General features: G+C 43.6%; 1 protein-coding gene and 1 pseudogene across 1 annotated transcript; one reads left to right on the top strand and one right to left on the bottom strand.

Moving 5' to 3' along the window:
* Positions 1 to 13,864: 13,864 nt before the first annotated feature.
* FGFBP3 (fibroblast growth factor binding protein 3) lies at positions 13,865 to 15,519 on the top strand. Its single transcript, XM_007516801.3, has 3 exons — positions 13,865 to 13,943; positions 14,282 to 14,307; positions 14,340 to 15,519. The coding sequence occupies exons 2-3, from the start codon at positions 14,291 to 14,293 to the stop codon at positions 15,112 to 15,114; spliced, it is 792 nt and encodes a 263-aa protein (XP_007516863.2). The 5' UTR covers positions 13,865 to 13,943; positions 14,282 to 14,290; the 3' UTR covers positions 15,115 to 15,519.
* Positions 15,520 to 23,413: 7,894 nt separating this feature from the next.
* On the bottom strand, positions 23,414 to 24,229 carry LOC103107962 (ATP synthase subunit g, mitochondrial-like; annotated as a pseudogene).
* Between the last annotated feature and the right edge of the window lie 3,743 nt (positions 24,230 to 27,972).

The raw sequence follows: 27,972 nt of genomic DNA, 5'->3' as shown, positions 1-27,972 counted from the left end.
TCTCTCTTTGCATCTCTCTCAAAAATAAAATAAATAAAATATTTTAAAAACTCAGCTACTTACCATTATTAAAAAAAAAAAAAAAGGAAGAAACGAAAAGACAAGACAAGAAAAAGAAAAGGGGGGCGCAACAGGTTAAGTGCATATAACGTGAAGCGCAAGGTCTGGTGTAAGGATCCTGGTTGGAGCCCCTGCTCCCCACCTGCAGGGGGGTCACTTCACAAGCGGTGAAGCTGGTCTGCAGATATCTTTCTCTCACCCCTCTGTCTTCCCTTCCTCTCTCGATTTCTCTGTCCTATCCAACAACAACGACAGGAATAACAAGAGCAACAAAATGGGAAAAATGGCTTCCAGGAACAGTGGACTCATAGTGCAGACACTGAGCCCCAGTGATAAGCCTGGAGGTAAATAAATAAATAAATAAAAGGGTGGTAATGGCCGCCAAGAGCGGTGGATTTGAATTTGTGTGCAGGCACTGAGCCACAGTGATTAATCTGGTGGCAATAAATAAATAAATTAAATAAATTATGAGGCCAGGTAGTGGCACACCTGATTGACTGCACGTGTTACAATGTTCAAGGAACCAAGTTTGAGCCCCCAGTCCTCAACTGCAGGGGGTAAGCTTTACCAGTAGTGAAGCACTATTGCAGGTATCTTTCTCCCTTTTTTTTTTTCCTTTATTGGGCCCTCCTCAATCGCTATCGAACAGGCCATGGCCAGTGCGCCGCTATGTTCCATCGCTGGGGAGCCAGAGACGACCCAAACTGCCCCTGCGGCTACAGACAGACTATGACCCACATAGTCAACGACTGCCACCTCTCCAGATTCAAAGGAGGTCTCGAAACTTGACATCAGGCTCAACCTGACGCTGTTGACTGGCTACAGAAGAAGGGCAAACGCTAGAAGAAGATTGTTGTTGTAGTTATTATTGCTGTTACTTATGTCGTCATTGTTAGATTAGACAGAGAGAAATGGAGAGAGGAGAGGAAGACAAAGAGGGGGAGAGAAAGACACCTACAGACCTGCTTCACTGCCTGTGAAGCGACTCCCCTTAGGAGAGGAGAGCTGTAGGTGGAGAGCTGGGGCCTCGAACCGGGATCCTTATGCTGGTCCTTGTGCTTCATGCCACCTGCGCTTAACCTACAGCGCTACCGCCAGACTCCCTCTCTCCCTTTCTATTACTCTCTTCCCCCTCGATTTCTGGCTGTCTCTATTCAATAAATAAAGATAAATTTTTAAATTTTTAAAATAAATAAAATTATCACTTAAGCAGTCGGATAGCAGTGAACCCCATTGAATGCACACACATTAGAATGTGCATCGAACCGGGATCCTTATGCTGGTCCTTGTGCTTCATGCCACCTGCGCTTAACCTACAGCGCTACCGCCAGACTCCCTCTCTCCCTTTCTATTACTCTCTTCCCCCTCGATTTCTGGCTGTCTCTATTCAATAAATAAAGATAAATTTTTAAATTTTTAAAATAAATAAAATTATCACTTAAGCAGTCGGATAGCAGTGAACCCCATTGAATGCACACACATTAGAATGTGCAAGGACCCTAATTTAAATTCTCGGTCCCCACCTGCAAGGGGGAGCTTCAGGAGCTGTGGAGCAATGCTACAAATACCTCTCTTTCTCACTCCCCCCATCTTCCCCTTTGTTAAAGATGTTTTCTAATCCCAGATTTCTTTTTTTTTAAATTATTATTATTGGACAGAGACAGAGAGAAATTGGGGGGGACAGGGATGGAGAGAGACAGAGAGACATCTGCAGCCCTGCTTCACCCCTTGTGAAGCTTTTCCCCTGTAGGTGGGGACCAGGGGCTTGAACCCTGGTGCTTGCGCACTGTAGTGTAAGCGCTTAACCAAGTGCACCACCACCTGGCCCCCTATCCCAGATTTCTTATTATTTGTTGTTAGTAGAAATTCTACTGATTTTAACTAAAGCCTCCATGTTTACAAAACACATCTGGTTGACTGTTAACAGGTGCCCAGTAAGTAAGGCTTCAGGCGCTCCTTTTTGTCACAACTCCCTTCTCCTTAAGGCAGAAATACTAAACTTGTCAGTTATAATGGCAGCCCATAGGCCTTGAGATTATGCAAAATGCGTGTATCTGTAACTCTAACCTTTGGCTACTTCCCTGAAGGGTTTGTGCATAATAAAGTGACTTGAATATTTCTTGAGGCATCAGAGAATTGCACCTGACTAATGATATTCAAAGACTGTTGTAATCAAAGTTTAACACATTCTTGGTGACTCCCACACCTTGAAAGTAGTTTGTGCTTTGACAATTGCTTCTGCATTATTTTACCTAGAAGTGTCGTTGATTTTCCTGTTCCTTTTAATGTGATGTGATTTTATCAATAAATACTCTGCTGAGAATTCTGATCAGGACACACCAGACATTCTCCTATCTCTATCTAGATGCTGTCCCTCCAGACTCTTCAGATAAACTATGAAGTGACTGAAGTTATTTCTCTCAACCCTGGGATGTTTTGGATCTCGGGGTCCTGAGATCTGGCTAAGGTACTCGTACCTATGTACAAGCCATATCCTTACCCTCTCAATTTATCTGTCATATCAAATAATAGAAAATAACCCAAAAAAGGAAAAGAAAAAAAAGCCACTGGGAGCTGTGGATTCATTGTGCAGGCACCAAGCCCCAGAGATAAATCTGGTGGCAATTAAAAAAAAAAAAAGAAAGAAAGAAAAAGAAGAAGAAGGAAACACAAAGCAGAACTTGGACTGGAATTGGTGTATTGCACCAAAGTTAAAGAGTCTGGGGTAAGTGGGGGTAGTGTTCAGGTCTTGGAACTTGATGGCAGAGGAGGACCTGGGTGGGTGGGGGGTTAGATTGTTATGTGGAAAACTGAGAAATGTTACACATGTACAAACTTCTGTGTTTTACTGTTGACTATAAACCATTAATCCCCCCCCCCCAATAAAGAAAAGAAAGAAAGAAAGGAGGGACCAGCCAGGCAGTTGCAATGCACAAGGACCCAACTTCAAACCCCTGGTCCCCACCTGCAGGGAGGAAGCTTCATAAGCAGTGAGGCTCCATATTGCTTATTAGAGAAACGCAATTGAGGCCTGGGGAGACAGCATAATTGTTCTACAAAAGACTCTTGTGCCTGAGGCTCTGAAGTTTCAGTTCAACTCCCAGCAGCGCCATAAGCCAGAGCTGAACAGTACTCTGGTCTTTTCTCTGTGTGTCTTTCTATCTCTCTCTTTCTTATAAAAAAATTTAACTTTAAAAAACAACAAAAACTTTTTAGAAGTGAAATTTAATATAATAATTAAATATCATCTTCACTTGGGAGAATTACCAACAAGGCAAAGATTGGGGCCAGGTAGACAGCTCAGCTCAGTCTGTTAGAGAACCAACTTGCATGCCTGAGACCCCAAAGTCTTTTTCCCTCTTCTGATTCTCTCTCTCTCTCATAATCAATAAATCTAAAATAAATAAATAAATAAATTGACACAAGTGCTGGCAAGGATGTGGAGATAAACTCTGGCACATTCTTGTGGAAATGTAAAATGGTGTGGCTTCTGTAGAAAATGACATAGAGAATACTTAAAAAATAAAAATGGGGGCAGAGGTAGATAGAGTAACGAAACATTTTCTCAGACGTTGTGAGAACTATGGAGGTTATGCGGGGGGGGGGGGGGCACAAGACTGCTGGTAGGTTCAGTGACATACCATGTATGGGTGTGAAACTATACCCCTGAAATATTATAATTTTTAATCCATTGTTAAAGCAATCACTTCTTCTTCTTCTAGCGTTTGCCCTTCTTCCATAGCCAGTCAACAGCGTCAGGTTGAGCCTGATGTAAAGTTTCGAGACCTCCTTTGAATCTGGAGAGGTGGCGGTCGTTGACTATGTGGGTCATAGTCTGTCTGTAGCTGCAGGGGCAGGTCGGGTCATCTCTGGCTCCCCAGCGATGGAACATAGCGGCGCACCAGCCATGGCCTGTTCGATAGCGATTGAGGAGGGCCCAATCATAACGTGCTAGGTCAAAGCCAGGTTGACGCTTGCAGGGGTCTGTGATGAGGGGTTTGTTCTTTACCTCAGCTGACTGCCAACTCTGTTTCCAAGAGTCTGGAACAGAGAAGTTCAGTGTAGGCGTAGGGGACCAGATTGGGTGACGAGACGTCAAGCGTTGGACAGGGTGGGCGAAGATATCCGCGTATATTGGCAGGTCCGGTCGAGCGTAGACGTGGGAAATGGACTTAGATGATGCCGCATCCCGACGAATATCTGGCAGGGCGATGTTGCTAAGAACTGGTAGCCATGGAACCGGGGTGGAACGCATGGTTCCAGAAATTATCCTCATGGAGGAATATAATTTGGAATCGACCAAGTGGACATGGGGGCTACGGAACCATCCTGGGGCACAGTATTCTGCAGTGGAATAGCATAATGCCAGAGATGATGATCGTAGTGTGGAAGTGCTCGCGCCCCATGAGGAGCTGGCCAGTCTTGCAATGATGTGATTCCTCGCGCCCACCTTTGCTGCAGTTTTTATGAGATGTTCGTGAAATGACAGAGTGCGATCGAGAGTAACGCCAAGATAGACTGGCTGGGCTTCATGCCGGATTCTCGTATCGCCAAGCTGCACATTAAGCTCAGGCGAGGCCGAGGCATGGTGTAGATGGAAAACAGATGATACCGTTTTTGCAGTGCTAGGGATTAGTCACCATTTTTTACAGTAATCAGATATCAGAGACATGTCTTTCGTGAGTGTTTCCTCGAGGATGTCGAACTTGGATGCCTGAGTTGCACAGCAGATGTCATTGGTGTAGATGAAATTCCTTGAAGAAGTTTCTGGGAGGTCATTGATGTAAATATTAAATAGCGTAGGAGCCAGAACAGAGCCCTGGGGGAGGCCACTTGAGACAAGTCTCCATCTGCTAGACTTGTCACCCAGATGCACCCGAAATCTTCTGTTTTGGAGAAGAAACAATATAGTGTTGGCCACCCATGGAGGCAGGCATCTTGAGATCTTGACTAGGAGACCACGGTGCCAGACCGTGTCATAGGCTGCTGTGAGATCAACAAAGACAGCACCCGTCTTTAAATTCTTCTGGAATCCATTTTCAATGTAAGTTGAGAGGGCCAGGGCTTGTTCGCAGGTAGATCTTTCTGGGCGGAAACCAGCTTGGGCGGGTGATAGGAATTTCTCTGTAAGGTGAGAAATACGTGACAGAAGCAGCCTCTCAAGGAGTTTGTAACACACGGAGAGGAGAGAAACTGGTCTATAGCTGGCGGCCAGTGTTGGGTCTTTCTTTGGTTTCAAAACCGCTATTACCTTCGCACGACGCCAAACTTTGGGCATAGACTCAGATTCCAAGATGTGGGACAGGAATGAAGCGAGCCACTTCTTTGCTGCGGGGCCCAGGTTAAGAATGAGTTCTGGGGTGATGTTATCATAGCCAGCAGCTGTTCCCAGTTTAACCCTCTTCAAAGCGTCTTCCAGTTCAGACAGTGTAAAGAGAGAGAGTTTTGGAGATGGACAAGATAACCGGAAGTGGGATGACCACTCATGGGAAATTTCTCTTTTCCAGACTGGGTCGATCTTAGCACGTCCAACTTGAGTTAGGTGACTGGCCAATGAGTTTGGAGAGACGGGAGGATGGGAGACGGGAGGGGGTTGGCTACCGGCACCCAGACTGTGAAGAAGCTTCCAGGCTTTCCTACTTGAGTGGGTGAAGTTCAGACTTTCCGTGAGTTGTTGCCAGCGGGCTTGGCGTGCTGCATCCAGGGAGGCAATGAGATGGTCAGCCACATCTGGGTCGCCCGACTCATCATACTGCTTTAGTAGTTGCTCGCATTCAGCATCAAGACAAGGCGTATAGTTAGCATGTCTCCCACGAGGAATGGCTTGGGAAGCTGCTTTGAAGATGGCTTGGCGGAAGCGCCTGTAGGAATCTTCAGAGGGGATAGAGTTAATTGGAATTGCAGGAATAGATTTGTTGGTAGGATCACTGAACAGATGCCAGTTTGCTTTCCGAAAGTTCCATCTTAGTTTCTTCGAGCACAGAATCAGTGGGAGCTGGAGACCAATGTGGATGATAGCTGGGCGGTGATGACTGTGCGGGAAGATCTTGAGAACTTGTCTCGTAGCGGGAAAGGCTTGGCTGTTGACTGTGGTAATCCAGCACAGGTCGGGTGACGAGTCTTTATTCCATCTAGCACTGTGAAAAGAGCCTGGCTGTTTGGGATCGTATAATAGGGAGAGGTCATTCACTGAAGCCCAGTCGGCTAAGATAGAGCCGTCAGCATGAGTGGAGGAATATCCTCAGTCTTGGTGATGACTATTAAAGTCTCCAACGTAAACGGCTGGGTGATTCGGGCTAGGCAGGGCCTCATTATCCCATGAGGCACTGGGAGGCTTATATACATTGATGAGCTGAATAGTTCCAATAGTAATGGAGTCGTAAAAGGTCGAAGAGGCCGTATGGTAAACGTCCGCAAGACACGATTTGGCGTAGATGGCTCGGCCGTGTTTAGGATGGAGATTATAGCATATTAAATCGAATCCACTGATGGTGAATCGAGCAGCTTCATCGACTGCTATATGTGTTTCTTGTAGGCAGATAACATCTGCCTGATGCTGTATCGCCAATTGACCAATAAGAACGCGTTTGGCAAAGGACAGCCCCTCAACATTAAGTTGGAGGACTCGAAGAGCAGGACCAACAGCTTGAAAGCTGTCAGGAGCTGCTTGTTGCTGGCTTTGAAAGTGACTGGGATCCATGTGGATTCAGTCGGCTAGGAAGGATCGTCAGTTTCCCCAGTGAATGGGTACTCACAAGATGCACCACGGGAAGGTCGATCCAATACATCCCAATCAATCACTAAGAAAAATTAAAGAAGTCGGAAGTCGGGCAGGGTGGTAGCACAGCAGGTTAAGAGCATGTGGTAAAAAGTGCAAGGACCCGTGTACGGATCCCGGTTCCAGCCCCTGGCTGCCGACCTGCAAGGGAGTCGCTTCACAGGTGGTGAAGCAGGTCTGCAGGTGTCTATCTCTCTCCCCTTCTCTGTCTTCCCCTCCTCTGTCTATTTATCTTTGTCCTATCCAACAAACAATGACATCAATAATAACAATGATAATAATTACAACAATAAAACAACAAGGGAAACAAAAGGGGATATATATATATATATATATATATATATATATATATATATATGAAAAATTAAAGAAGTCATCCCATTTTGACATGGTATACCCTTACCTTTACTTCTGGGGACAATCTTGCTGGCAGAAGGCAAGATTTGGGGCTGAGTGGTGGTGCATATGTTACAATGCACAAGAACCCAGGTTCAAGCCCCCGGACCCCACCTGCACGGGGAAAGCTTTGTGAGTGGTGAAGCAGGGCTTCAGGTGTCTCTTTCCCTCTCTAGCTCCCCTTTCCTTCTCAATTTCTGGCTATCCAATAAATAAAGATAATAAAATAAAATAAAATAAGGAGGGAGTCGGGCTGTAGCACAGCGGGTTAAGCGCAGGTGGCGCAAAGCACAAGGACCGGCATAAGGATCCCGGTTCGACCCTGGCTCCCCACCTGCAGGGGAGTCGCTTCACTGGTGGTGAAGCAGGTCTACAGGTGTCTATCTTTCTCTCCTCCTCTCTGTCTTCCCCTCCTCTCTCCATTTCTCTCTGTCCTATCCAACAACGACAACAATAATAACTACAACAATAAAACAAGGGCAACAAAAGGGAATAAATAAATAAAATAAATATTAAAAAAATAAAAATAAAATAAGGAAAGTAAGATTGATCTTAATAATTATGATTTCTCTGGTAAATTCATTGTAATTAGTGCAGAATGTCACAAGATGTCACTCTCTAGCTGGAAAACTATTCCAGTTCAGCTCCACAGCTAACAGAACAACAGATAAAAATGTCTGTGAAGGGGTTGGTGGCGCAGTGGGTTAAGGGCAAGGACCCGCATAAGGATCCCGGTTCGAGCCTCCGGCTCCCCACCTGCAGGGGAGTCCCTTCAGAGGTGGTGGAGCAGGTCCGAAGGTGTCTATCTTTCTCTCCCCCTCTCTGTCTTCCCCTACTCTCTCCATTTCTCTCTGTTCTATCCAACAACGAACAACATCAACAATGGTAATAATAATAACCACAACGAGGCTACAACAAGGGCAACAAAAGGGGAAAAAAATGGCCTCCAGGATCGGTGGATTCATGGTGCAGGCACCAAGCCCAGCAATAACCCTGGAGGAAAAAAAAATGTCTGTGAGTACTCATAAATGCTTTCCGTATAGAAATACAATTTTCTGGGTAAGAGGCTTTCATCTATGAAATATATTAATCAACTACTTTTGACATTGAAACATGTTAATATTTTTTACATTGTATTTCTGTAGAAAATGAATTGGTATAACTGAACTATAACTTATTTTGAAAGTGAGCGCAGAGAAATAGAAAGCTGAAGTGTAAATATCATTGATCTCTGAAAGTCACCTGACGTATGACTTCTTTACAGGGGTGGTGCTTGGCAATGCTACATACACTAAATGATGTGTGATCTTGGGTGAACTGTTTAACCTTCTCTGATTTCATCAGAGTAGAAGTATACATCACCTTTCCTATATATAAATATGTATTAAAACTAAATAAATTTGCAGGGCCAGGTGGTGGCACACCTGGTTGAGTGCGTTGAGTGCACACATTACAGTGTGCAAGGACCCAGGTTCAAGCCCCTGGTCCCCACCTGCAAGGGGAAAGCTTCACGAGTGATGAAGCAGGGATGCAGGTGTCTCTCTGTCTCTCCCCCTTTCCATCTCCTCGTCCCCTCTCAATTTCTGACTGTCTCTATCCAATAAATAAATAAAGATTAAAAAACCACTAAATAAAATTTAATTTATTATTCTTTTAAAATTTTATTTATTTATTCCCTTTTGTTGCCCTTGTTATTTTATCATTGTTGTGATTGATGTCATCATTGTTAGATAGGACAGAGAGAAATGGAGAGAGGAGGGGGAGACAGGGAGAGATAAAGATAGACACCTATAGACCTGCTTCACTGCCTATGAAGTGACTCCCCTGCAAGTGGGAAGGGGGGGGGGGCTTGAACCTGGACCCTTATGCCGGCCCTTGTGCTTCGTGCCATGTGTGCCCGACTCCCTTTAATTTATTATTCTTATGAGAGAGAGACCAGAGCATTGCTCAGCTCTGGTATATGGTTTGCTGAGCATTGCACCTGGGGTTCTGGGCCCTCAGATATGCAAATCCAAAGTTCTAACTTTGAGTTACCTCTCTAGGCTGCTAAAACAAATATAAATGCATTCTTCCCATCCTAAAGTATTTTTAATTTTTTTAAATATTTATTTATTTATTTTTCCTTTTGTTGCTCTTGTTTTTATTGTTGTTGTAGTTATTATTGTTGTTGTTATTGATGTCGTCGTTGTTAGGACAGAGAGAAATGGAGAGAGGAGGGGAAGACAGAGAGGGAGAGAGAGGAGAGAAAGATAAGACACGTGCAGCCCTGCTTCACCGCCTGTGGAAAGCCAGGGGCTCCAACCTAGATCCTCACACTGGTCCTTACCCTTCGTACCATGCGCGGTTAACCCTCTGTGCTACCGCCCGAGTACCACTAGAGTGTTTTTATAGTAATAATCAAATTATAGTTGTTCAAATACAATGTCAATAGAAGTACCCTAGTAGAAAATGATTTTGAGAAAGCATAAGGGAGTATAATTGACAGTTTCAGGATATATTTACTTCTTTTTTTTTTTTTTATTTGCCTCCAGGGTTATTGCTGGTGCTCGGTCCTCTGCTCCTGGAGGCCTTTTTTTTTCTTTCCCTTTTGTTGCCCTTGTTGTTTTATCGTTGTTGCGGTTATTATTATTGTGGTTATTTCTGTTGTTGTTGGGTAGGACAGAGAGAAATGGAGAGAGAACAGGGAGACAGAGAGGGGAAGAGAAGGAAGAGAAGGACACACCTGCAGTTCTGCTTCACTGCTCCTGAAGCGACCTCCTTGCGGGTGAAACGCCAGGGGCTCGAATCGGGATTCTTACGCATGTCCTTGCGCTTCGCGCCACTTGTGATTAGCTAGCTGCACTACCACCCGACCCCTGATATATTTACTTCTATAAAGCAAAAACCAATTGTGACCTTAACACATCTTGAAATTTAAAAGAACCACACTTAATATTGAGAACATCTTAAGAAATTGATTGTTGTTAAAATTTCGGAGGCTCTTGCCGGCCGGGCTAGCTTCACAGGCGGGTAACAGACACACGGCTGGGCAGGGCAGCTGTATTTCTTTATTCAGGAACAACGATTCATAAACTAAGACAAACTAATCACCAAACAGAACTCTGCTGTCTCTTTGCAGCGGCGCAAGCACTCTCTCTTACTCTGGAACTCAGGAACCCTCCAACTCTGGCACCCTGAAACTCTCCAACTGTGTAACTCTCGCGGGGTTCCTGCAGGGCGGGACCAAGCAGGCGCGAAACTAACTGGACTGATCTAATTCTCTTGGTGGGGGAGGGCTAGAACAACCCAATGTAAAGCATACGACAATTCCCCCTTTTCTTTTTAACTAAATGACTATAGTATCAAGGGTGTGGGGTGAACAGAAACATATATCATACAGGCATTTTTATAAAAAGAAACTGGCACAAACATGGAGAAACATGTAAACAAGTAACAAGAACCAGTGTGCTGTTAAGGGAAGGCCTGAGGGGGCCATTTTACCTCTGTGGGCAAAACTTTATCAGCTTAAAAAAAAACATTTCTTGCCTCTGAGGGGCTACTTGCCTCGACGGGCATTTGCATGGGGGCGGGGAACGGCCTAGAGTCCCAAAGGCAGCTGGCTGCAATTTACTTACTATGAAACAAAACTTGTTATTAGCATATTTCTAATAGAGAAGGAATTTGAGACTTTTACATAGCAACAACGTCTTTTAACCTTTTGTTACACCCATTCAAGATGGAGTCAGGAAAGGAAACCTCAGGCATGAGAATAATTAGCATAGCCATTGTGCGATCTACCATTTCTAATAGAGAAGGTAATGGAGAGTTTTACATATCAACAAGTCTATTTAACCTTTTGTTTAGCCTAACTTATTTAAAATATATTGATTGTTAACTAATTTTTACCTCAGACTTTAAATGTAAGTTAATTTTATCTTTATGAGAATTACATTGAAAACCTTTTTCATTTAACTTTGACTAGTAAGAATTTAGCCTTAAAGTTACTGTTTACCAAACTTTAAACATACACATAAACATGGTCATTAATACACAAGGAGAGAAGCTTTTGTTATGAAGACATGTCATTTTAAACACGAATTTAAATCTGTACTGTCTTAGTTGTTGGGGGGAGGGTTCACCATCCGGAGGTGGCTTCTCAAGCAGCTTCACTTCTAGGAATTGCAGGTTGCGATCTCTGCACAAATCTCTGCGTACTCCAGCTTGTCTGTCTTCAGACTGGACTGGCAGCTGGAGATCTCGTGTGCCCAGTTTCGGCAGGGAGCCCGGGGGTCCGGGAGGCCCTGGATCGTTCCAGAATTCATAGCAAGAGGGCAGGCAGGCCAGTTTTGTAGAAGGCGTGGGCCTAGGTGCCCAGGGGTGGCGGCCATAATAGGCCACCGCGGCCCTGCCCCATGGCCCTGCCATGTCTGCTGCCCTGCTCGCAGTGGCCGAGCAGTGTGGAGGGATCATGCGTCCAGTGCCCTGCGCCACGCGGTGGAGAGCCGCCTCCTGTGGGCTGGCCTCGGGCTCTTGCGTGTTGGCATCGGGCTCTAGCGTGTTGGCATCGGCCTCTTGTGTGGTGGCATCGGGCTCCTGTGGGCTGCGGGGCTGCGGGGCTGCGGGCGCGGTGCGCGGGGTTGTCTGGGTGCAGCCGGCTGGCTGGCTGTTTAACCAGGTGGAAACAGCAGCTCCACACCTCGCCTCCCGCCCGCTGGCTCTTCCCGCTGGCTGTTCTGAGTTCGCCCCAACGAGTGGAAACCACAGAGTGGTCCAGACATAAATGTTCCAGAAACAGCAAAACAGTCTCGTGAAGAAAGAGCAGAGGCCTTTGGAGATCTCTTCACAAGCAGAAGAGAAGGCCATAGTGCATAGGTAGCCAAATTGTCTTCACTTATCTGAGAGATGCACAGGTCAGGTCCACGTGGGCGCCATTTGTTGTTAAAATTTCGGAGGCTCTTGCCGGGCGGGCTAGCTTCACGGGCGGGTAACAGAGACGCGGAGACAACGGCTGGGCAGGGAAGCTGTATTTCTTTATTCAAACAACGATTCATAAACTAAGACAAACTAATCACCAAACAGAACTCTGCTGTCTCTTTGCGGCGGCACAAGCACTCTCTCGAACTCTCGAACTCAGGAACCCTCTCCAACTCTGGAACTCTGGCACTCTCTCCTACTCTGTAACTCTGCAACTCTGCAACTCTGCAACTCTGCAACTCTTGAACTCAGGAACCCTCTCTCGGGGTTCCTTGGGGTGGGGCCAAGCGGGCTGCGAAATTAACTGGACTGATCCAATTCTCTTGGCGGGGGAGGGCTAGAACAAACCAATGTAAAGCATACGACAATTCCCCCTTTTCTTTTTAACTAAATGACTATAGTATCAAGGGTGTGGGGTGAACAGAAACATATATGCGGGTGAAACGCCAGGGGCTTGAATCGGGATTCTTACGCATGTCCTTGCGCTTCGCGCCACTTGTGATTAGCTAGCTGCGCTACCACCCAACCCCTGATATATTTACTTCTATAAAGCAAAAACCAATTGTGACCTTAACACATCTTGAAATTTAAAAGGACCACATTTAATATTGAGAACATCTTAAGAAATTGATGGAACATCCTGAAACATAAATAATAGTTTTGTTCACTTGGATACTGTGCAACTTTACCATAAGTGTGACCCAAGTTGAATGAAGTTTTGGTGCTGTGGTTTCTTTCACTCTCTCTGCCTTTATGTCTCTATTTGAGAAAAAAAATGCTTTACTTAAATATACAAATCTGAATAGTTAGGAAAATATTCTTTTTTAAAGTAGAATTATCTATTTAACCAGCACACTACTCAGCTCTTGTTTACAGTGGTGCCAAGGGCCTTCCAACCTTATGCACGGAAGTCTTTTGCATAACCATTATGTTATCTCCTTAACCTGCAAACACAGATTTTTAAAAAATTTTTTAATCTTTATTGATTTTAAATAGAGACAGAGAGAAATTGTGAGGGGAGGGGAAATAGTGAGGAAGAGAGACAGAAAGAAACCTGCACCACTCGTGAAGCTCCCCCCCGGGTTCAAGACCAGGGACTTGAACCCGGATACTTACTGTAATGTGTGTTCCTAACCAGGTGCGCCACCGCCTAACCCCGGCAAACACAGATTCTTAAGATTATACTGTTTGAATTGGCAATATTATATTGAAACTATAATCCAAATTCTAATTTTTGTGTACCAAGCTTTTAGCTAACTTATAATATCTAAAAATATTTTAAACCACACATATGGACCGTGGGTGAACTGACAGGTAGCATACTATACTAATAAACCAGTATATTGAATTTTTACTAGTAGCAACTATTACTACAAATTAGGATTAAGATTAATTTATATGGGGCATTCCTGAGGCACCAAAGGTTCTGGCTGGGACCAAAGGTCCCAGGTTCAATCCTCAGCACGATCATAAGCCAGGGAGGAGTAGTGTCTGGTAAAATAAATAAATAAATTTTAAAATAAAGTTATTAGGAAAGCCTGGATTCAGTTCAGTGGCAGTGTGAGACTGTCTGTGTGTCACAATGGTGGGAAATCTCCTTGTGCAAATAAATTGTGGGAGGGGCATAGTTAGGAAGGCCCTTTCTGTCCCATTGGTAACAGGTTCATTCACCCGGGAGTCTGCAAAAGCAGACACTAATCGTTCATGCAGTTCTCCCCTTTACCCAATTAAGGCTCCACCACCTGTCCCGAATTCGGTAAGTTTAGGATGCAATGAAAGTGCAGTTTCTGATAAACAGTCTGAAATGATTTTTGTAGATGGTTTATTAGAGGGTGGGAAAGAGATGGGGTGGATAAAGGGGTAGAGGTGACCACTAAAAGACATGGCTTTGCTATCGTATTTGCACCAGGAAGAAAACAACAATGCACACATGATTCCATGTGACTGTCCAGGAAAATGTGCTAGGATTTCTTCGCAGGTCTGCTACCCACTGGTAACCAGCACCCAAAAAGTCTCAGTGGGAAGTTGGGCAGGTGCATACGCGACCGGCTGCGCCCAGTCCAATCAATAGCGGGTCTTTACCTCTATCCGTAGGTCTGGAAAATGCCGTACTGGCCCAACCGCCACTGAAGCGCCCAGGAGAGCAGAGCAAAGCAGAGCAGACAAGGCGGGCCATGAGTCCTCAGAGGGTACGAGCGTCGCTCTTGCTGCTGCTGAGCTGCTGCCTCCTTGCAGTCTCTGGGAGAGACAAGAGGGAGGCTGGTGGCGTGCTAGCGCCGGCCCAGGCTTCCGTGCGTGGTTCCTCTGGTCGGTTCGTCGGCCCAGAGCGGCACGCTTGTAGCTGGCAGCTCCTGCAGCCCGCGCCAGAGCCCGCGGCCCGCAGCAGCGAGCTGGAGGTGCGCTGCCGGGGCCCGGAGGGCGCGCGCCAGCAGTGCGCCTACCGCGGGGAGCCAGAGCGCTGCGCCGCCTACGCCGCCCGGCCGGCGCACTACTGGAAGCAGGTGCTCGGCGCGCTGCGCAGGAAACGGCGGCCGTGCCTAGACCCCGCGCCGCTCCAGGCACGCCTGTGCGCGGGCAAGCAGGGCCGTGGCGCAGAGCTGCGTTTGGTGCCCCACTGGTCTCCACCTACCGCCGCGGGCTTCCCGGGGGAGCTCAAACCCCGGGCGGGGAGCCGTGGACTGGCCCGGAGTCTCGCGCCCCGCCTGGCCGCTTGGGTCCCACATCCTCGACCCAGCGCCAAGCTCCCCGGGGAGACGCAGGCTGGGAGCAAGAGGAAAGTGGCCTCCGCGGACAAGGACGAGGAGCGACCCCCGGGGACTGGGCCCGACCGGGACGGACTGGACGACAACGCAAAACTCACCGAAAACTACTGCACTGAGAAGTGGCACTCTCTCTGCAACTTCTTTGTCAATTTTTGGAATGGCTGAAGCTGAGGGCCAGAACTAAAAAATAAAAAAAAATTTTAAAAAGTGGGAGGGAGGAAGGGAAGCAGGAAAAGCTGAGGGTCTCTTAGGTCAAGATATTTGGGGGTAGCGAGTGGGGAGTCCAGGTTCTAGAATGGGTGGGTGTCAGATGGGGGTGCTTGGGGTGAGAGTGTAATTCCTCAGGCAACAGAGAGGTTGAACAGTTTGAAGAGACCTGACCCTAATTGAATGCAAAAGTAGTGGGAATAAAAGCTGGCATACCTTAAGTGTGCAAAAGTTGTAGACTGAGGAGAGACTCAGAAGAAGATGATAGGATATGGGGATTGAATGATGGAGTGTCATGTACATGAGATGCAATGTACACCGTTGGAAATGTTTATATTTAAATATAATTGCAAATAGGGTTAAGATGAGTCTAGTTGAATTGTTGTATCTTTTCTCGCCTAAACAACTGACAGTAGGGCCTAGTTTTTTGTTTGTTTTACTCTTTCTAGATTAGTATAAACCAAGTGCTGCTTGGTGTATTTGATGCCCCCTATAGAGATAGAAGCTACTCAGAGGTTAAAACTGACCCCAGTGGACACCGTTGCTGAAACTATTACACAATTTATTGTTACTTGAGTTATTGTGTAATACATTTATTTTAAAGTTAATTTTTTAATTTCTAACTTTTTATTTTAAGATTTTTTTCTATCATTGCTGGGGTTTAACCAGTCTGCATTTACTTTTTCATACAGAGGAGGGAAAAGAAAAAGATTTATAGATTTATAGACTGAAAGATTTATAGAAATGGAGATATCACAGCACCAAAGCTTTCTCCAGTATGATAGGGCCAGGCTTGAATGCGAGTCACATACATGGCAAAGTAGGCACACTATCCAGGTGAGTTATTTTGTTGACCTTGCTAACAATTCTTACTCACTTTTGTTAAATAGTGCAGGCATACAATTGTGATCCCCAACAGGAATTTGGGACAATTAGCATACAAATGACACCAGCCTGAGACTGAGCACACAAGAGAATATGGGTACAGGGACTACATAACAAGGACTTGAAGCAGCTTGCTCTATTGATTGAAATACCTTCATCACAGCACTCTCCTGTTGGTGTCTTGATCTCTTCATGGTGGTCTTGGGTAGATTAGTTGCAGACTTTGGACTTTTGCCTTTTTTCTTAGCTAGACTTCTCCCCTCACATTCACAGTGATTTTATGAATAAACATCTTTTGTTTAACTTTAAAACAAACAATCCCCTGACCCTAGTGAAAGATTTTCAAGGCAGCCATCTTTGAATCCTTTTAGAAGTGCTGCTTTTGAACAGAGTGATGCCTAGTGGCTTTAGATTTTTCCACTAACCTTCTGAATTCAGAAATAAATTGTGAAAGCTGAGTGTTTCACTTTTAAAATGGCTAAAATGAAAGTATATATGTCAAAGTAATTGAACCATTCATGTATCTCTGTTTCATGTCATTGTTAACAGAATTCATTAAAAATAAGGTGTACTGATACTTTGCACAAGACATTTAGTTAATAAAAATGTATAGATTTAAATAACCAACAGAACTGTGTTTGTGATAGTGTTCCTCAGCACTACTTGGTGTAAGCAACACTTAAGCTACACTTGAAGTAAGTTCCTAAGCATATCTCAACCTGCTGGGAAGTCTGCATAAGACAATTGTCATAAATAAGCAAATTCTGGGCCCTATGATTATCCTATTTGGACTGCTTGTGGTTTGCTTTTATTTTTTCATTCCTCCTCCCTCTTTTACAATTTGGATTTGTTGGCAACATTAACTTTGTGATATTTTCATATATTAACCCAGATTTGTGAATTTTCCAGAAAATTTAACCTGTCAACACCAGATCTACCTTCCTACAAGGCAGCAAAGACACTGAATATTGTCTGCCCACTTTAAACTAGGCATGGCTTTGAGAGTTTGCATCAATTTTATTAATTTATATTATAAGCCTGAGCACATTGGGCATTTAAGTTTCCCCCCAAGTATATATTATTATTTTTTGGTCCCCCCCCCCATATGATGATCTTCTGTAGTTCTTAAATCTCTCTATCACACACACACTTTACTGGTAAATACAACAATCTTCTGATATGACAGGCATCTCATAATCTAAACAATCTTCAAGAAATGCAAACTTTTCCTTATTCTATATACTCTTGTACTCACAAAATTGTCAATACATTTAGATTATACACATTTGGGGACATGTTTATGAACTTGCATTTTGAGTAAACTTGGATAAAATTCATATGGCCATAGAAGAAGCTCAGAGGAGCTAGGAACAACTCCATAAATACAGTGACTAATGAAGATATATATATATATATATTTTTTTCCTTTGTGTGGTGTTTATTGCAATTTTATCTTTTTTTAAATTTCTTTATTGGGGAATTAATGTTTTACATTCAACAGTAAATTCAATAGTTTGTACATGCATAACATTTCCCAGTTTTCCATATAATAATACACTAGGTCCTCTGTCATCCTTCTTGGATTTGTATTCTCCCCACCCACCTAACCCAGAGTCTTTTACTTTCGTGCAATATGCCAATTCCAGTTCAGGTTTTTTAAAACTCTTTTTTATATATTTATTTATTCCCTTTTGTTGCTCTTGTTGCTTTTCTTTATTGTTGAAATTATTATTGTTCTTGTTACTGATGTTGCCGTTGTTAGATAGGGCAGAGAAATTGTTAAATAGGACAGAGAAATCTACTTCGCAGACTTGCTTCACCACCTGTGAAGCAGGTGGGGAGCTGGAACCAGGATCCTTCTGCTGGTCCTTGCTCTTTGCGCCACGTGCGCTTAACCTGTTGCGCTACCGCCTGACTCCCAAAGATACATTTTTTAATGTGTGCCATAACAAAAGGTTATTCGGGGAAAAAAAAAAAAAGCACTGTCTAGAACTCTGGATTTACTTCTTTCAAGTAAGCTGCTTATGTGTCTTTGGCTGTCTGGTGAACATCTACAAAAGAAATTAGGCAAATTCTGATGGTCTGTATGTGCAAAGATGGTTGCTACAGTTTCTGCTCCTTTGCTCTTTAAGACCACAAATTGAGGGAGTTGGGCGGTAGCGCAACAGGTACAGCGGGTTAAGTGCACGTGGCGCAAAGCACAAGGACCAGTGTAAGGATCCTGGTTCGAGCCTTTGGCTCCCCACCTGTAGGGGAATTGCTTCACAGGTGGTGAAGCAGGTCTGCAGGTGTCTATCTTTCTCTCTCCCTCTCTGTCTTCCCCTGCTCTCTCCATTTCTCTCTGTCCATCTAACAATGACGACGACATTAAATAACAACAACAATAATAACTATAACAACAATGAAAAACCAGGGCAACAACAAAAAAGGGAAAATAAATACTTTTTTTAAAAAAAGAATATAGATTGAGGGGGCCAGGCGGTAGCACAGCGGGTTAAGCACACATATGCAAAGCGCAAGGACTGGTATAAGGATCCCAGTTCAAGCCCTTAGCTCTCCACCTGCAGGGGGGTCGCTTCACAAGCCCGGAAGCAGGTCTGCAGGTATCTGTCTTTCCTCCTCTCTGTCTTCCCCTCCTCTCTCCATTTCTCTGTCCTATCCAATAACAATGACAACAATAGTAGCAACAATGATAAACTACAAGGGCAACAAAAAGGGAAAAAAATAGCCTTCAGGAGCAGTGGATTCGTAGTGCAGGCACCGAGCCCCAGTGATAACTCTGGATGCGAAATAATAATAATAATAATACAGATAGGGAGCAGTTGCTTGTAAAAGGGAAGTATAGGGAGTCAGGCGGTAGCACAGCGGGTTAAGCGCAAGTGGAGCAAAGTGCAAGGACCTGAGTAAGGATCCCAGTTCGAGCCCCTGGCTCCCCACCTACAGGGGAGTCACTTTACAAGCAGAGAAGTAGGTCTACAGGTGTCTTATCTTTCTCTCCCCCTCTGTCTTCCCCTCCTCTCTCCATTTCTCTCTGACCTATCTAATAATGGCAACATCAATAACTACAACAATAAAAAACACAAGGGCAACAAAAAGGAAAAGAAATAAATAAAAAGAACTTTAAAAAAGGGAAGTATAGAGATACTGTCATTACTTTTTAAATTATTTATTAATAATTTATTGTTAATATTATTAATTATCAATAAAATATTATTTATTAATGATAGAGAATGATAACTAGAGTACCACTCTGTCACATGGGTTGCCTGGGATCACACTTGACACCTCATGCTTCTAAATTCAGCACCTACCTCACTGTGCCACCTCCCAGAGTCCTACCATTAGCTTTTAAAGTGCCTTTTGATAAATTCCAGTGTCTCTGTTACACTGAGGGGAATTTGGCTCAGTTAAATCTAAGGTCCCTAAGGTACACAGCTAGCACACTAGAGTCTCCTATATATAATTTTGCATATAGAGAATAATATTAAAGTCAATAAAGACTGTGTGTGGATATATTATATATTACACTTCCCTCCATGAAGATCATGGAGTTAAAAAGGATGCAGACAATGACAATAAAAACGGTTAGGGAGGGGCCAGGTGGTGATGCACCTGGTAAAGTGTGCAAGGACCCAGGTTCAAATCCCTGGGCTCTGCCTGTAGGAGGGAAGTTTCACACTTGGTGAAGCAGGTCTGCAGGTGTCTCTGTCTCTCTTCCTCTCTATCTCCCCTGCACCTCTCAATTTCTCACTGTTTCTATCCAATAATAGATAAATTAATTAATTAATTTTAAAATAAGTTTAGGGAAAGGAGTTGGGCGGTAGCACAGTGGGTTAAGCACATGTGCCGCTAAGCTCCAGGACTGGCATCAGGATCCTGGTTCGAGCCCCTTGCTCCCCAGCTTCACAAGCGGTGAAGCAGGTCTGCAGGTGTCTCTTTCTCTCCCCATCTCTGTCTTCCTCTCCTCTCTCAGTTTCTCTCTGTCCTATCCAACAATGAGGCCATCTATAACAACAACACTAACTACAACAATAAAAGAACAAGGACAACAAAAGGGAATAAATAAATAAACAAATAAATATTAAAAAAAGAATAGGAAAGGCTCTAATGGTGGGAATGAGACATAGAATTCTGGTGGTGGGAACTATTTGGAATGGTACCTGTTATCTTACAATATTGTTAATCATTAGTAAATCACTAATACATGGTCTGGGAGGTGGCACAATGGATAAAGCATTGGACTCTGAAGCATGAGGTCTTGAGTTTGATCCTGGGCATCACATGTACCAGAGTGATGTCTGGTTCTTTCTCTCTCTGCTATCTTTCTCATCAGTAAATAAATAAAATCTTAAAAAAATTAAATAAATAAATCAATAATAGAAATTTTAAAAGGAAGTCAAAGGGAAGTTGCTAGTGTACATGCTTGGATTTATTATTAGAGCTGAGATTTGTAGGAGCATAAGAAATAACAAGGCTTATGTAGCTCAATCTATAGGGGAAAAAAGAATATACCGAAAGTGTATCATCTTGCTCAGGTTATATTTTTTCCAAGTTATTTAATACAAAGTTGGCAGAGAAAGTACTATTATATCCTATTTGTTTTTCCTGAAATCATCTCAAACTAAGCAAGATCTTTTTAATCTCCAGTTTTCCTCCTCCCCTTTCCACTGTTTTTTGGTTGTACTACAGTTCCCTAACATAACAATCCTTCCAAAGTAGTATTTTCTTGTTTTGTATGTTTTTTTGAATTTATAAAATGGAAATATTGACAAATCTATAGGATAAGAGGGGTACAATTCCACACAATGCCCACCCTCAGAACTCTGTATCCCATCCCCTCCCTTGATAGCTTTCCTATTCTTTATCCCTCTGGATAAAGATCATTATTCCAGGATCATTACAGGGTGCAGAAGGTGGAAGGTCTGGCTTCTGTAATTGCTCTCTCTCTCTCTCTTTCTCTCAATATTTACTTATTAATGAGAAAGGTAGAAAGAGAAAGAGCCAGACATCAATCTGGTACATGTGCTGCTGGGGATTGAACTTGGGATCTCATGCTTTATATAGTATGAAGAGCAAGGACTGGCACAAGGAACCGGTTGGAGCCTCCAGCTTCTCACCTGCAGTGAGGTTGCTTCACAATTGGTGAAGCAGGTCTGCAGGTGTCTCTCTCCGTCTTTCTTTTTTTGTTTCTTTGTTTCTTTCTCTCTTTCTAATATTTACTTATTCCCTTTTGTTGCCCTTGTTGTTTTCTTGTTGCAGTTATGTTGTAGTTGTTGGCTAGGACAGAGAGAAATGGAGAGAGGAGGGGAAGACAGAGGGGGAGAGAAAGATAGACACTTGCAAACCTGCTTCACAGCTTGTGAAGCGACTCCCCTACAGGTGGGGACCTAGGGACTCAAACCGGAATCCTTATGCCGGTCCTTGCGCTTTGCACCAAGTGCGCTTAACCAGCTGTGCTACCGCCCGACTCCCTCTTTTTTTTTTTTTTTTTTTTTAAACAGAGCACTACTCAGCTCTGGCTTACAGTGGTGCGGGAATTGAACCTGGGACTTTGGAAATTCAAGCATGAGAATTTCTTTGCCTAACCATTATGCTATCTACCCTCTGTTCTCTCTTTTTAAAAAATATTTATTTATTTATTGCTGGATAGAGAGAAATTGAGAAGGGGAAGATAGAGAGTGGAAGAGACAGAGAGACACCTGCAGTCCTGCTTCGCTCGTGAAGCTTTTCCCCTGCAGGTGAGGACCAATGGCTTGAACCTCAGTCCTTGGGCACTGCAATATGTGTACTTAACCAGGTGTGCCACCGCCTGGCCCCTTACCCTCCATTCTCCCTTTTTTTTTTTTTAGTTTTTATTTTATTTATTTATTTATTTATTTGCCTCCAGGTTTATTGCTGGGGCTTGGTGCATGCACTATGAATCCACTGCTCCTGGATGCCATTTTCCCCCATTTTGTTGCCCTTGTTGTTGTCATTGTTGTTGTTGCTGGATAGGACAGAGAGAAATTGAGAGAGAAAGACAGACACCTGCAGACCTGCTTCACTGCCCCTGCAGGTGGGGAGCTGGGGGCTCAAACCAGGATCTTTAAGCCAGTCCTTGTGCTTAATCCACTGCACCATAGCCCAATCCCCCCTTTCCCTTTTTTTAAAAAAAATTTTATAAATATTTATTATTCATTCCCTTTTGCTGTCCTTGTTGTTTTTATTGTTGTAGTTATGATTGATGTAGTTGTTAGATAGGACAGAGAGAAATGGAGAGAGGAGGGGAAGCCAGAGGGGGAGAGAAAGATAGACACCTGCAGACCTGCTTCACCGCCTGTGAAGCAACTCCCCTACAGATGGGGAGCCGGGGCTTGAACCTAGATCCTTATCAGTCGGTCCTTGCGCTTTGCGCCACCTGCGCTTAACTCACTACGCTACCACCCGACTCCCCTCTTTCCCTTTCTATCTCTACCTTCCTCTTGATTTCTGGCTGTCTCTATCAAGTAAATAAAGATAATTTTTTAAAAATAATAATAATAAAAAAGATAGAGAACCAGGATATCACTCTGGCACATGAAATACCAGAAATTGAACTTAAGACTTTATGATTACAAGACCAATGTTCTAACCACTGGGTCATATTAGGGTTGCTCCTGGAAAGCTAGGACCATTTTTGCAAAATGAAGTCCTTAGACCCTCCTCTCATACTGTGACACCAGGCTAGAGAAGAAGTGGGGGGGTCAGCCTGTACATTTCCCCCCTTTGCCCGCCCCCCACAGGATGGGCAATGGCTCTATCTACCACTACCCCTACCACTTCAGGGCCTGTCACTCATTAAATATTCCAGGGCTGTGCTGTGGGATACATGATTTACTAGCATTTTGTCACAGCTGTTATGCAAAAAGGCTTTTCAGGCCTGTGGCACCAAAGGTCTCAAGTTCAATCGCCAGCACCACCATAAACCAGAGCTGAGCAGTGCTCTATTTTACAAAAATTTACATTGTCTCTCTGTCCCCCCCTTTTTAGCATATGAATGTAAGCATCTAAAGGGAATTTTCAACCATTTTTATGGATTTCTTTTTAATATATATTTACTATATATATTAAATACATATAGAGAGAAATTGAGAGGAAGGAGGAGATAGGGAGGGAGGGATAGCGGCAGTGAGACACCTGCAGCCCTGATTCACTGCTCATGAGTCTTCCCCCCTGTAGGTGGGGACCAGGGGGTTGAACCTGGGTACTTGTGCACTGTGATGTGTGCACTTAACTAGGTGCAGCACTGCCTGGCCCCAAGGGAATTTTCAGCCTTGAAGGATGCTTAAAACAGTGATGCGCTCTCCCTCTTAGCAGGGAACAGCATGGCAAGAGATAAACAAGAAATGGGTAGTTGAAGAAGTTAGAATCATCTGATGATGAGAGCATTAGACAGTGCTCTCATTCCTAATGTAGAAGCGACAGAAGTGGCAGGGGTATGTGAGATCTTCTGAAATGATGATGACTTACAAGCAGATGAGGATGTTTCTGGTCTTGGAGGTTTGAAGATTTCTGCTGACCTCCCAGCTAAATGACTTTCTTTTTTTTTTAATATTTATTTATTTTCCCTTTTGTTGTCCTTTTTTTTTTAATATTCTCTTATTTTATTCAGATACCAGTCTGATCACACATTGCTCAGGAACACTCAAATAAGAAACCAAATATAACCAGATGTTAAAGATTGGTCTTCAAACATTATAGCCAATGAGGCCACGCTTGCCTATGATCTCGCTGACATAAAACCACATCCACACCTCTGTGGCCACAAAACCATTCAGCACAGCTTCCTTTAACTGTGAGATGTTTGAAGCTACCAGTTTTAGCAGTATTGACTATTTTTTTCAAGCTCTGAATAGCTGTAGGGATCTCAGCAGGGGTTGGAGGAACCAGCTCAACCTTGGCATACTGCCAAAATATGGCCAATCTAGACTTGGAGTAAATCACAGCAGCGTTTATCAGCGTCGGGGCCTTCTCTGTGAAGTTACTGACAAACTGAGCCATGGCTGCACAATGGAAGGCTGCCCTTGTTTTTTTTTATTGTTGTTGTAGCTATTGTTGTTGTTGTTATTGATGTCATTGTTGTTAGATGGGACAGAGAGAAATGGAGAGGGGAAGGGGAAGACAAAAAGGGGGAGAGAAAGATAGACACCTGCAGGCCTGCTTCACTGCCTGTGAAGCGACTACCCTATAGGTGGGGAGCCAGGGGCTGGAACTGTGATCCTTATGCTGGTCCTTGCACTTTGCGCCACTTGCACTTAACCCCCTGTGCTACTGCCGGACTCCCGCTAAATGACTTACTTACAACTTCAAAGAACAACTCCTCCTACTTGCTAACCTAAGCTTACAGCTGTGAGGCTTTGATAAATTTAGCCCAAGTTTGTCCCTTTTGTGACCTCTGGCTCACCACATCAAAACTTTTTCCCTATTTAAAGGTGTCAAAACAATCCTAAAAGCAGACCAAAGCCTGCCTCACTCTTTTAAAGTAAGAAGGCTGCTTTAGTCACATTAAAATTATCAGGTGAGCATCATGTACAGGCAACAAGCAGTTTAGAAAGGGTAATGGGAGATGCCACTAATAGTATCAACACAAAGGAAAGTATTTTCAACAAGAAATTATATATATATATGTTGAATAAAGTCAACCAGGAATACACCAACAGTTATATTAAGGACACAATCATGTTTTTTAAAAAAATTTTATTTATTTATTAATGAGAAAGATAGGAGAGAGAGAAAGAACCAGACATCACTCTGGTACATGTGCCGCCAGGACTGAACTCAGGACCTCATGCTTGAGAGTCTAGTGCCTTAGCCACTGCGCCACCTCCTGGATCACACCATGTTCTTTTTTTTTTTTTAATTATTATCTTTATTTACTTATTGAATAGAGACAGCCAGAAATTGAGAGGGAAGGGGGTGGTAGAGAAGGAGAGAGATTGAAAGACACCTGCAACACTGCTTCACCACTTACAAAACTTTCCCCTTGTATGTGGAGACCAGGGGCTTAAACCTGGGTCCTCTACATTGTAACATGTGCGCTCAACCAGGTGTGTCCCTTCCCAGCCCCACAGTAATATTTCTGAAGACTGAAACGAAAGACCTGGGTAAATGAAAACACATGAATTTATGAATGTTGTTGTTGGTTGTTGTTCTTATTAGATGAGAAGATTTAGCTTTAAAAAAGACTTATCTGGGGGCCAGGTGGCAGCACAGTGGGTTAAGTGCACATGGCACGAAGCACAAGAACCAACATAAGGATCTCAGTTCAAGCCCCTGGCTCCCCACCTGCGGGGGGCGAGGGGGATCACTTCACAAGTGGTAAAACAGGTCTGCAGGTGTCTTTCTCTCCTCTCTGCCTTCCCCTCCTCTCTCAATTTCTCTGTCCTATCCAACAACAACAACAACAACAACAATAATAACAAAGGCAACAAAAGGGAAAAAATAGCCCCCAGGACCAGTGGATCCGTAGTGCAAGTACAAAGTCCAGCAATAAGTCTGGAGGGGGAAAAAAGACCTATCTGTAAATAATATACACATTGAAACATGATTACGATAAATCACTAAAAGAATTTTGGGGTATAAGTGCCAGACAGGTTCCAAAACTTCAAAGGAAAAACCAGAATGAATTTGGAGGACTGCAGGGTTGTATAATTTTAGAGAAAAGGATGCTTTCATTAGGGGTACAACTTGAAATGACTAAATACAGAATGTCCCAAAGGACTCTGCACAGCTCAGTGTGAAACAATGCAAATGACATGGGAGCATTGTTTCTAGGTAACCACAGGGACTCCCCATGAAAGGCCAGAAGCTTCTTTGCAGCACTTCACTTAACACTTGCTGTCTTTGAACTGGGTGATCCATGTGATCCTGGTGGGCCTGATGACCCTAAACCTTTGATTCATGTTTTTTTGTTCCCAGGCACTCTGGTTACAATGAGAGTGATTCTTCTCCAAATCGAGGCTGGCACAGGGCCCATGATCCCTGGTTTGACAGATGTAGGGAGAGAGGTAAAGGGAAGTGTGAGGTTCCCCAGATGTGCAAGATGTCAGTTTCATGTTTGATCACTCATTAAGTATTCCAGGGCTGTGCTGTGGGATGCACTGATTACTAACATTTTGCCACAGTTGTTTCTTCTTCTTTCTTCTTATTCCTTCATAAATGTCCTCAATAAACAAACAAAAAAAATTAACAAGAACAAAAAAGGCAAAGCAAAGCAAAACAACACACATATGTTAGATACATATACATGATGCACACACTCTTAAGAGGACTGGGACATTTTGAACACTTATAGCAGTGTCCCTAAAGGAATGATATTCAGAACAGCCATATATGTGTTAATTGATTGATTTGAGGAAACAATTAGCAGTAGTCCAGGAGGTGGTACAGTAGATAAAGCATTGGACTCTCAAGCAGGAGGTCCCAAGTTCCATCTGAGCTGCATATGTACCAGAGTGATATATGGTTTTTTTTTCTCTCTCTCCTCCTTCCTTTCTCATTAATTCATTAATGAATAAATAAAATCTTTTAAAAAAAGAAACAATTACCATGTCACATATATTTTATGAACATGGGATCACACCCCTTCAAATGTATATTATCACACAGCACACACCACCAATGTCCCAACAGTCCACTGACCTCCCCATAGTCCACTGACCTACCTCTATCCTTTGTTCTCATGCCCTTAGACAGTAACATCTTTATTCCTTAGTTCACATCAGCTCCCTCAACCTCGAGTATACACAATCAGTTTCTTAGATGAGCATGGATGTTCCTGCAAAGATTTGCTTAAATTCCACAAACTAAGGGAGGATGAATAGAACTTTGGTGATAGATGCAGCGATGGGCACATGGGTGTGAAATCTTATCAATGGGGAGTCAGGCTGTAGCACAGCGGGTTAAGCGCAGGTGGCGCAAAAGCACAAGGACCGGCATAAGGATCCCGGTTCGAACCCCGGCTCCCCACCTGCAGGGGAGTCGCTTCACAGGTGGTGAAGCAGGTCTGCAGGTGTCTATCTTTCTCTCCTCCTCTCTGTCTTCCCCTCCTCTCTCCATTTCTCTCTGTCCTATCCAACAACAACAACAACAATAATAACTACAACAATAAAACAACAAGGGCAACAAAAGGGAATAAATAAAATAAATATTTAAAAAAAATTTTATCAATGAAATATTGATAGTTGGGGGGTTTAGTATAATGGTTATACAAACAGATGCTCATGCCTGAGGCTCTAAGGTCACAGGTTCAATCCCTTGCACCACCATAAGCCAGAGCTGAGCAGTGCTCTGGTTAAAAAAAAAAAGAATTGATAGTATAATTGTGTAAACCACTGTTAAATTAGTAATAATGAAATTTACACACATATATGCTCTGGCATCAGGCAGTCCAAACTTCCAATCAAGTAATCAATCAATCAATATCAAAACCCATAAAGTAAGCCCTCAGCAAAAATCTGGGGGATGAAACCACTTTGGAAAACTGCACCCTGGCACCTACAATGTGATAAAAACTTTTTTTTAATCTTTAAAAAAATATTTATTTATTTATTCCCTTTTGTTGCCCTTGTTGTTTTATTGTTGTGGTTATTCCTATTGTTGTCATTGTTGGGTAGGACAGAGAGAAATGGAGACAGGAGGGGAAGACAGAGAGGGGGGAGAGAAAGATAGACACCTGCAGACCTGCTTCACCACTTGTGAATCGACTCCCCTGCAGGTGGGAAGCCAGGAGCTCAGTCATTATGCCAGTCCTTGCACTTTGTGCCACCTGCGCTTAACCAGCTGCGCTACCACCAGACTCCCTTGTTAATTTTTTTTTTTTATGAGCGAGACAGAGAAGACCAGAGCACCGCACAGCTCTGCTATATAGTAGTGTCAGGGGTTGAATCTGTGATAGCTGGACCTTACATAGAA

The sequence above is a fragment of the Erinaceus europaeus genome, chromosome 1 (assembly GCF_950295315.1).
Source record: "Erinaceus europaeus chromosome 1, mEriEur2.1, whole genome shotgun sequence".
Lineage (NCBI taxonomy): Eukaryota > Metazoa > Chordata > Mammalia > Eulipotyphla > Erinaceidae > Erinaceus > Erinaceus europaeus.
This window is presented reverse-complemented; position numbering and strand designations above follow the sequence as displayed.